The sequence below is a fragment of the Nycticebus coucang genome, chromosome X (genome assembly GCF_027406575.1).
Source record: "Nycticebus coucang isolate mNycCou1 chromosome X, mNycCou1.pri, whole genome shotgun sequence".
NCBI classification, from domain to species: domain Eukaryota; kingdom Metazoa; phylum Chordata; class Mammalia; order Primates; family Lorisidae; genus Nycticebus; species Nycticebus coucang.
In genome coordinates, this window is record NC_069804.1 from 72,504,437 (window position 1) to 72,515,902 (window position 11,466).

The following is an 11,466-nucleotide window of genomic DNA, read 5'->3' on the forward strand; positions in this document are numbered from 1 at the left end:
GGTGCAAGGAAGAACTTTTTGATGCTTAAATGGGTTTTGGAGGGAAATTATGTATCAAAGCCTTCCTTTGCTCTAGAGATCTGTTATTTGAGTAGCTGCAGTTTTTCAAAACAAGAAAAGAGAGACAGGAAGAGGGAGAGCATTAGTTCAGTAGAATGTATTGAAGTAATCTCTCACCATCACTTATAGCCCAAGATTTCTTTGATCTGAGGATAAAATGAAGCTTTGATGGTGACTCTAATAGAACTCAAAAGCAGTATTTCATAGTCCTGCAGATTTTAGCTATGTCTTTTTGATGGAGATATGACTGATTCACATTACAACAGATAATTCACAAATTTCTCAAGGTGAACTTTTAAGCTCCCATCCAATCAGAGAAAAATGACTTAGGATGAAAAGGGAATGAGGGCAGAGTGAGGTCCTGTTACTGCAAGGATTTGTCTAATGACCACTTTTATCTATTTATTTATATGTCTGTTCATCCAAACTCATCAGGTACCTATCCATCTACCTATATATGTATCTAGCAGTTATTTGTTCAACATTTTCTCAATATTAGAACTGGTGATATAAAGATAAACAATGTTGGGGTCTGAGGGGACAAATAAATAATATCCATCCAATCACTTTCAGATTGCTGAAGCAACTTAGAAAGAGAAATATTTAAGATCAAATATGAGCTTTACTATAGAGAAGGCTAATTTAAAAACTTAATGCAATTTTGCAATTAAATGGGCATTCTAATACTCCTCTTGAAATAGATATATATTTTTTTCATCTTGTCATTGACATAAATGTATAACAATAGCTTTCCCCCTTGGCAGATGCAGAATCTTACAATGAGATAGTAGATCATTTTTCCCATTTTTTTCTTTGCTTTCTATCTGTGTGTGTGTGTGTGTGTGTTTGTGTGGTTGGATTGATGAGAAAGACAGAGAGGATCCAGAAAAGACTGAGTTGGTCATGTTTGGTAGGAACAGATATAGAGATTGATAATAAATGTTCATTTTCCCTCTTGAGGAGTAAAGTAGAAGTTACCTTTCCTCTGTGAGAACACAAGAAGGGGTAAAATGTCCTGAGCAAAGTCCAGACAGTGAAAATTAAAACTGAAATGAATATTTTGGTGTCCTTGGTACATAGGATGTGGCCTGGGGAAAAAATTGATGATGTGGTTCAATAAATATTGGAACACTTAAACATTTATTATAGGCTCAGATATCTAATAGATGTTATGAAAAAAGTATAAGGAAGCTATAGTGCTGTAGTATACTCATTTGTTTCCTATTTACTATGAACCTATAGTCTAGGTAGGCATGTAAACTTCCACACATTAAAAGATAGGCAACTATAGAAAGCAGTTTCTGGTGAGTTTCATTGAATCATACAAATAGTACTGGAGGAGTTCAGAGGTACAAGGGGATTCAGTTAATGAGAGGTATAGAGAGGATATAGGAGATCAGGAAAGTCTTCTTGGGGAAGGTAAAGGATTAATTGGGATTTGAGAGGGATAAAAAGAGGTAATATTATTGGGAAGGAAGCTTATTAATGTGAAAACACAAAGAATGTGCATGAACCATATGGGGAATGAAGAAGAAATCACTCTAATTGGAATAAATGTGTTAGGTAGTGGGAGATGACTATGGGAAGGTGACTTGGAGCTATCCTGATGGACCTTATTGGCTTAGCTAAGGAGACATATACCTCTATTGGGAGGGAAGTAGATATTTAAATATTTTAAGCAGCAGAATGAAATGGTAAGATTAGTTATTTAGAAAGATAATTCTGATAACACCAATGTGGAAGATATATCATAGTGGGAGAGGGGTTTAGATGGAATAAAGATGAAACAAATTAGGAACCTATTGCTGTTGTAGATGATAAGGAATAGAAATGAACTGTGGTGATGGGAAATCGAAGGAAGAGATGTAAGAGACTACTTCTTTGTTTACAGCCATCAATGGGAAGCTCTATGCCAACCTAAGGGGTCTTACTATGTATCAAGGAGAACGAGTGGCCTGGTACATGCTGGCTATGGGCCAAGATATTGACCTACACACTGTCCACTTTCATGCAGAGACCTTCCTCTATCGGGTGAGATGGAAAGAGAACCTTGTCCCTCAGGGATGATTAGAGGAGTGCCTTGACAGATATTGAGGAAGAAGGGGATAGCAAAAAATAAGTTTGTAATCAGTTACAAGAGTAGAGGTCTAGTACATAGCAAATTAGTGGGAGATTCTAGTCTAACTAGATATGCTAGTATCAGTCAGTTACCTCTAGGAATTAGTTTTTGTATTTTTTTCTGACATAGAAGAGAAAAATGGGCTAAGGAGTTTGAAAGAATTGGTGTAATCAGGTCAATGACTTGAGATTCAGTGAACAGTGATCTTAACAGCAATAAATTTCAGAGCGGCTTTTCAGCATCTTTGAAAGTCCTTAACCTATTATAAGAAGAATTTTAATTCAGGACCTACATGGAAAAAGTATATATACATACACACACACACACACACATATATGTATGTATATGTGTATGTATATATGTATATCTGTCGGTATATATGCATATATGTGTGCATATACATATATGCATATATATATATTTAGTTTTAGGAAAGAGACAGATTTGGAAGCATTTAAATAGGCTTATATATCTAGAAGTGTTGGTAAAGATGATGGCAAGGAAGACAACCAAATTTGAATGTATTTCTAAAGGAAATATGTAGCTAATTCCTAGGGGTTAAACTTTAAGCCAAATGCTCCAGCTTTTAGCCTGCTTAAAAGTATGGAGATTTTAGTTTTCAGCCATCTACAGGATCTGAATGTCTTTTATTTGGGGACACGTTAAGGAAAAGGAGGAAAGAATCTCCTCTGTTGATTTAGTTTGTATGGGTGGATTCATAGAGGAGATGAATAAAATAGAATTTTAAATCTAATCTCTGATATAGGAATCTTAGCAACCCATATCTCTGATATGGACATCACCAAATTTTAGTTCCTATAAGCCCTTCATTTCTCTTCCACTCCCAATCTCTCTTACAGAATGGAGAGAGCTACCGGGCAGATGTAGTGGATCTATTCCCAGGGACCTTTGAGGTTGTGGAGATGGTGGCCAGCAACCCTGGGACATGGCTGCTGCACTGCCATGTGACTGACCATGTCCATGCTGGTATGGAGACCCTCTTCACTGTTTTGTCCCAAACAGGTAAGGCTTAAGTGACTAAGAAGGATCATCTTCTAACAAACACGTTAGACTATAAGAACAAGGAAATACCAGGAAACCTCTTGAATCTCTTCTGCTCCCAGAAGAATCATGTCTTAATACAAAGAACAGTATGCCTGTATGTATTCCTCCAACCAGTGTTTCTCATTTTCCATTGCTCCCTCACCAGTGTCCCTCACTGGGGGCAGGATCCTTTAAGAACTGTGGAACTGGGGGTGGTCAACCAAAGAAAAGTAAAAGTTAAAAGGGATGAGAGGTAAAAAGATAGGACATGAAGAATAGAGTTTGCAAAGGTTGGAGACACAAAGGTCCACCACTAGCTTGTGGGATTATAGTGAGTGTCCCTGAGTGTTTGTTCTACTGAGCTTTTATTTAAGACTATTATCTCATTTAGCCCAGAGGGTAAGTTGAAGAAGGGACCAAAAAATGTCAGCAGTTTCTCTGAGCAAGCATGTTAGTTCTTATTCTGTCTATAATCATTAACTTTAAGGGTCTAAGCAGCCTTGAGAAATACAAAACCTGAGCCTTGTGGGGGGCAGCCTCTTGTCTGTGATAACACACACATATTCCTTAGGGAAGGTTAATCCCCTTTAGTTCTTTGTAGAGTAGATGCCCCAATAGCTTCAGTCTCCTCTGAAAACTTCGTGGAAAAGAGGAATTTTCTTCTTATCTCCAACCGAGAGGCATTTTCTTCTGTGATAAGGGTACAAACCCTCCTGCCCGTATTTCAGGGCTTGGGCTATTCCCTTGATCTCTGTTCTGGCCATGATACAAATCTCCACAGTGGGTATTTGCTTTGACTTTTGACTGGGCAGGGGATGGCCTAGTTAATGTTCCTCCTTAGGCCTTGCACATAGCCTCCTCTATAGCCATTATCTTTTTTAGAGTGTTTACAGACCCAGCAGTGGTGTTTACAAGCTGTATGCCTTAAAGGCCAGGCTTCTAGCAAAATCAGGAACTGCTCAGATAAGTAATTTATCTGCTGTCTTAAAAGTAATCTAGCTAAACTATTTTTATCCCACCATGCTCAACTTATTTCTCTGTTTTTCCCTTTTTCAGGGGGTGTTTTCCCTTGCCAAGAATGGGGTCTTTAGTCCCCATTCTGCCTGCACCCCCTGATACCTGCCTTTCTCTAATTACTTAGATACTGGTCAAGTTTCCTTTGTTGACCCAGCCTGAAACTGGTTGGGCTCTATGCATCAATGTTTAGTGCAGGTTTCCTTCCTTTGAAAAAAATATATATATACTATTAAAATATATATTTAATTAAACTTTTATAACTTTATACAAAATTTCAAAGGAAGCAAATCTATATTAATTTATATATACATATATATAAATTTCTTATTTAGAATACATTAGGAACACTGACTATTTAAAGCAATATTTCTAATGAGACTCTTTTTAAAGAGGAAAAATAAATTGTAACAATCACTGCTTGATTTATTTGTTTTGTGAGGGTTGTGAAAAGCAGTTTATTCTGTCCTGAGAATAACTCCATCTAATGCAAGAAAGAAATATTGACCTTCAGAGTTGTTGCCAAAGGTGTAAAAAATTTTTTTCTTTACATTTTGTTATATAGAGAGGGGATAGCTGGGGCAGTTTCTTTACCAATAACCCTTTTTTATTTACCAAGAATGTAGGCTGTGTTGGCTTTTTTGTCTTTGGTTATTAAAGCATTAAATGTTTGACTTTACCAAAGTCCAGCCCCCCGCATTATGTCCCTTACAAGTACCTCTGTAGAGCATCCTTGAGCCCACAGTAATCAAGCTTGCTTTTCTTTTTTTCTTTTCCTGTTTATTTTTTAATGCCATACTGCCACCATTTAAAAAATGGTATTATTGAAGTTGATATTCTGGGGTTGTCAGCCACTGGCACTATAACAACAGGAAAAAAATAAAGAGTAGAAAAATATCTATGACTATTCAAAAACATTTAGAAAACCAATGTAGAGAATACAGATCTGCTGTTTAACTTCAAGGAGAGAGACAAATGATTGTATATTATAATTCCTATATCATTAAAAGTATTTCTTCTCTGGCAACCAATAGTCCTAGAATGTGGCTTTTACTTCCCATTCAAGTATTATTCCCTAGCACCCAGATAGTTATACAGAAGTTTTTATTGTGTTCTGTCAGTCTTTAGAATAAAAGTCAAATTATTAATTGATATGTCTTCATGGTGATATAAATCCAAGACAACAGGTTATTTTCATATGTAATTATGGATCATCAAAATTAGTTGTATAAGCCATTCAGTATATGAGGCCATCTCATAGGGCATTTCCATGAACAAGGATAGCTCATATCTCTCTATAATAATGAGGCAGCTCATAAATCTTGTTGTGTGACTGGAGATGTGAATGAACAACAGCTTTGCCGTGGGTGTGAACTCGCTCCTATAATTATTAAGTCAAGAAACAGACTACATGTGATGGGATGGCATGTAGCAAAATTCTTTATTCAGGGTTTTGATTTTATACCTTTCTAGTCACGTACACACTTAATCTATTATCTGTTAGTTTCACCATTACCTCATTTTACCTATCTGAAATTAACTTGAAAGGAAATATCCTGTTATCATATCAACATATCTTCTTCTAGACACTGACTAATTTCTGAGCAGGTATCTAAATAAAGATCACAATGAAGAAAGTAGCCACAGGGTAACAGAGTTAATGGAAGGATATATTCAAGCGTTCACTCAGTTTACTCAGTATGAAGTAACGACTATCTTTTCCCCAGGGCAGAGCACCTATGGACTTCTGACAATATGTTGTTAACATATGTCAACCCTCTGGCCCATATCTCTGAGGAAGGGCAGCATGCCCTTTGATCTCAGGCTTCATGGGGTGCACAGCTTCAGAGAATGGGCTTGTGGAATTTTTAACTTCAGGCAAGACAACTCTGCGTGTGTCTCAGGGGGCCCAGGTCCCTTAAGCCTCTGGAAAAAAAGCAAGCCATTTTAAACTCACACTGAGTTCACTTTGTGTGCTTGATATAGGATATATTTATTTCTAAATATTATCCTATAAATCTTACCCTTTTTTGTTTATTTATACCTCATTGTGGTCTAATTCCAAATTGCTTTTATTCCATATTTCCTAACAGTCCAACCAGAAGGAAGAATTGTGGTTAGATAGGGAAGAAATGACTAATTGTTAGAACAAGGTTTCTGATGAAGCATCAGGGGAGCTAAAATGAAAGATTAGTGTGAGAAGGGAGTAAAGTCATTCTTCTACTGTAAGAAGAAAGAAGACAGAAAAGGTAAGGATCAAGTATAGGTTTGTAGGGGAGAGCCTGACAAAGAATTTTAGCCTTAGGTTTACTGTTTCCTCTGTGATGGGGCAGATTGAGTCATCTGCTGAGAATTAAAGGCAGGTAGAAGGCTTAAGAAAACTAGGGGAAAGTTTGAAATAGTCACTCTGTGGAGTGGAAAAGAAGTCATTATTACTAGGCAGCATTGAGGGCTTAGCTGAAGCTGGACATAAAGAATACTGATTTTTACAATTCTGTGATTTTTTTTTCCAGCAGCATTCAGCATACCAGACAAAATACAGGGACAGTAAAGTTACTGGAGTTTTGTTAGTTTATTGCAACATTCTTGATAAGTTAGTGGTTGAAGTGATAGATCATAGAGTCAAACCTGGACAAGAATGGCAAGAAAGACAAGATGAAGCTATCGGTTTGGGAAAAAATGAAAGAATTCAAAAGCTAGAGGTCTTGCAAAGGGTAGAATAATAGGATTTTTAAATAAAAGTATTAAAGCACTGAAAGGATAGGAAGTTGTTATATTTTAGATTTCTGAGATGGAACAATTCTGGATAATAAGTACAGTGTAACTATTGGAGTAGTTGGTAAAATTGGAGAAGACATGAAAGCCTTTGGAGTTAAATGTTCCATTAACTGTGAGGCTTGAGTATTGGATGAATCAATACCCATGGTGGGAAATGAGGAAGAGGAAGACTAGGCCAGGTATGAAGCCCTTCAATGAATGAAGAGATCTGCTAGGTAACAGTAACAAGAAGTGCTTGTGATTTTTCTAGCCAAATAATATAAGCCTCAAAATAAATATATCTTTAAAAAAGAATAAAAGCAGATTTTTAGGGTGAAATGAAGCCTAGTCCTCAAAGAAGAGATAAGTCTCATCAAAAGGGAAACAGAAGTGTTCTGAAAAGAGGTTAAATGTGTAGGGAAGTTTGTTTGACAAGGTGCAGAGACTCCTTGAAGGGAGGGTGGAAAATGGTGCGAAAGAAAACAAAAGTTGAGATAGCAGAAGTGTCAAAATACATAAATAATGGAAGAGGAGAGACTTACATTTTACACTCCCAAGCCTACACTGTTGCCCTTATTTTGTGTCACTGCTCAAAATCAAATCAACATACCAATATTGACTTTGATCATAAAGTAGTTACTTCCACAGAGAAATTTCTCCAACCAATGATGACATCACACAGGGAGACTATAGATTGGTAGGATAAATGAAAAGGCTAACCTATTGTCTTTTTCCCCCCCCAGAACACTTAAACACTATCACTACAATCACCAAAGAGATTGAAAAAGGTAGGTTGAATGATGCGCCGACTGGATAGTTATATGTGGGGCCAGGAATCTTGAGCAAATGAAACTCACATGATTGAAATGTGGGCATCACCATATGAGCAGAAAGTATCCTGAGATTTCTATAAAACTTTAAAGACTAGGGAACCAAATTTCAGCTTTTCTCAGCAGGTTTATCCTTTCTAGCTACCAGCCCCAACCTCCCAAGTTGGGGAAAACAGCCCCATTCTCAGTAGGAGGCTGCTGTCTTAGACTCCTACCTAATGTGTAAGGGGAAAGAAAATTCTAAGGTCCTGCTCAATTAGGCATGAAAGACTTGTTACCAAACATGGGTTCTGCACAGGAGCAGAGCGAGACTAGAACAAATAGCAGAGGATGTTTTTATTCTTGTCTCTTTCCCCTTCATCTAAGGAATGCTGATTGAACCTTTGGAAATACCCATTTCTGCCTTTCAAGAAAATAGTGATTATTGTCTTACAAAGCCTAAGTCCAAATGGTGCTTTTATTCTTTACTGATTTATAACTGGATTATGAAATATTCAGAAAGTTATCAGAGCTAAATGAGACATTAGAGATTATCAGTTTAGTCTGGAGGTTTTTCAGCTGTGTTTAGAGAATTCCTAATGATCTAAGTATCTCATGAACTGTTAATCAGGTGTCTAGGCCATGTTCTTGAGGGAATGAGGAGAGGTAAAGTGAAGTTTAATGGATGGACCTTCAGGCCATGTCTCCTGCAATTTAGGCAGCTTGAGTATTTTATACATACATACACACACATGTTTGTGTAGACATACATATTTTGTGTGTATATTTATATATGTACATAAATATTTTGTGTACATATATTCTTCATAAGCTCTGATTTGTTAAAAAAAGTTCTATGATGGGATGAATGCTCTCCAAACTCTTGGTCTAATAAAATTGGATAATTTTATATACAGGAATCTGAGAGATGGAAAGTGATTTTGCCAAGATTATAAAAGGCAGAATGTAAAATCAGAACCAGAATATTTTTTTACTTCTATTTGAACTCATTACATTTTATCTTCTCTCAATTATAGAACATTCATTCATCTAGTTATACATACATCAAACAGTTGTCAAGTATCACAGTTACTAAAAAAAATAAGAAATGCTACTACTTTCCAGTGTCTAAGAATAGAATGAGATATCAAAACAGTAATTGCATTGTTATATTCTACGTGTTGTACAAAAATGGAAAACAATAACAATGGCTATCATTTACTGTGCACTTTTTATCTGGTAGGTATTATTCTTAAAAATTTATAAATATTAACTCACTAAAATCTGACAATAAGTCTCTGTGCTAAATATAGTTATTATCCCCATTGTAAAAGAGAAAATTGAGATTAAATGGGGACTAATAGATTAGGTCACTTGGCCCAAAGTAACATAGTAAGTAAATTATGAGAGTACAAAGTATAGAACTTTGAAAATATAGAGGAAAGGGCCATTATTTGTCCAACTAAATTGAATAAAAAACTTTGCAGAGACATGTAGCATTTAAGCTGGGGTTAGAAAGATAAGGAGAAGAAAGTGTGTTCAGACAAACGGAATAACAGGAGCAAAGGTTTGATGTCTGAAAGAGAATCCTCTATTTTAGAGAGCAAAGAATAAGTTTCTATGGCTGCAGAATACTAGGTAAGACTAGAATGATAGGTTAGAGCCTGACTGTGAGTGGCGAAATGTCTGACTTAAGGGTATGAGCTTTACTCTATAGGTTAATTGTGAACCATCAAAAGTTTGTATGCCAGGAACTAACACAACCAGATAATTCACCTGGAAAGATCTATGTGACATCCGTGTTAATATGGCCCAAATGAGAGACTGTGAAGTACAGTGTCAGATTATTTTCATGGTCTAATGATCAGAATGAATGTTGATAGGCTGGATGACCGAGTCAAACTTCCTTCCAGAGTTTTCCTTATTGCTTCTAATTCTACATTCTGAAACCACACAGACCAAATACAATTCTTTCTTTCCTTTTAACATCACAAGCCTTTAGATATTTGAGGAAATGTATCAAGGGACCTCCCACTCTGAGTCTTAACTCTTTCCATGGGCAGACTGGAACATCATTGATTCTCTAGGACTTTTTTTTTTTCATTAAATCATAACTGTGTACATTCATTAATTTATGGGGTACAACTTGCTGATTTTATATACAATTTGAAATGCCTACATTAAACTAGTTAACATAGCCTTCACTTCACTTACTTATTTGTTGTGTTAAGATATTTATACTCTACTCTTAATAGTTTTGACATGTAACATGTCATGGACATTTTCAGCTGTTGCATCGTGTTTTGCTGATTCTGTCTTCATTAGCTGGTTATTTGAAGGATAGGGAAAGGTCTTCTTCCTATTTTAATGGGCTTTATTTTCTCGAGGACTACTATGGAAGGCAACCCTTTAGAATATTCCCCATCCCAGGATGCCAATTTTCCTTCTTTTGTCTTTTTAGCAGTGATCCCCATAGATATTAAAGAAGGCAACATGAGGATGCTGGGCATGCAGATCCCCTTAAAGAATGTTGAGATGCTGACTTCTCTTTTGATTGTAATGGGTGTCATCTTCCTGCTCATTGCTCTGGCTCTTGGTGGTGTGGTTTGGTACCAATATAGGCAAAGAAAGCTACACCGCAATAGGAGGTCCATCCTGGATGATAGCTTCAAACTTCTATCTCTCAAGCAGTAACAAGTGGAACCTGGATATATACTAAGGAAGAAAATATGGAATGCACTCCCAGCAGGCCATGGACTTGCAGCAAACTCAATTATCAAAGAGGGATGGGTAATGGAGATGTAAAGAAGGGGATGAAACTTATCTGGGTACTTCTTCATTTATTTATTTACATGGAAATTATATTGTGTCGCTTTTTCTTTAGTTTCTTTGTTCCACTTGGGCACCTGGGGTAGGTGAATCTCCTAGGATCTTACATAAAAAATTTCAACAACCATATGTAATACTGTCTGACATTTGAACAGTCTGAAAATTCCTAGAAACTGATCAGTCTTACCCAGTATATAAAAGAAAAAATTTCATTGATTATGTTTCTACTGCTTTACAGAACCCAGGCAAATTCACTTTGAAAAGAGGACAAGTGAGCTATGAAGATAACCCACATCTAAACCATCTAAACTAAGGGCTAAGAACATATCCATGATAGGAAATTGAGAATAGAGTGGGAACTGGGAATCTGAATTGAATATTGACTCCTCTTTGCAGTGAACTATTTTGGAGAAGTGGTAAATGGGATGTTGCTACCTTGAGTACCTAAAACCTCTGGAGCCAGAAGCTCCTAAGAAAGGAGCTCCAAGTTCTACACAGTAGTACTGAAGGGAATTTTGAGTGGCCTTTCCATGTTTTAGGAAGTAAATTCTGTCAAATAAAGTACTTGTTAGAAGGAAAAAAGATTGGATTTGGTGATTTTTTTGGTATCTGTGGATTTTGAGAGATGTGATTGTGATTGAAACAAAAAACACTTGGGGAGGGGGTTTGGGAAAGTATAGTACAGATCTGTCTATCATTTGTAGAGCCTGAAAGTTTGTGGTTTGAAGATGAGGAAACTGTCCCAAAAGAAGCCTCAAAGTCAGAGTGGTGGGTACCATCCTAGAAAAGGAGCTAGTCCATACTTAACAAAAAAGTTCTGATTGCTAAAGTGAG

At 36.5% G+C, this 11,466-nt stretch overlaps 1 protein-coding gene across 11 annotated transcripts in view; it reads left to right on the top strand.

Moving 5' to 3' along the window:
• The window catches only part of HEPH (hephaestin), a 142,216-nt gene extending 131,002 nt beyond the window's left edge, over nt 1-11,214 (top strand). For 8 of the 11 annotated variants that reach the window (XM_053580053.1, XM_053580054.1, XM_053580055.1 and 5 more), the window contains 4 exons: nt 1,952-2,091; nt 3,040-3,202; nt 7,738-7,782; nt 10,265-11,214. In XM_053580053.1, the coding sequence (XP_053436028.1) occupies nt 1,952-2,091; nt 3,040-3,202; nt 7,738-7,782; nt 10,265-10,497 (581 nt within the window). In that variant the 3' untranslated portion in view covers nt 10,498-11,214. The remainder of the gene's footprint in view (nt 1-1,951; nt 2,092-3,039; nt 3,203-7,737; nt 7,783-10,264) is intronic. The other 3 variants (XM_053580050.1, XM_053580059.1, XM_053580051.1) reach the window with 2 other exon arrangements.
• The last annotated feature ends 252 nt before the right edge of the window (nt 11,215-11,466 follow it).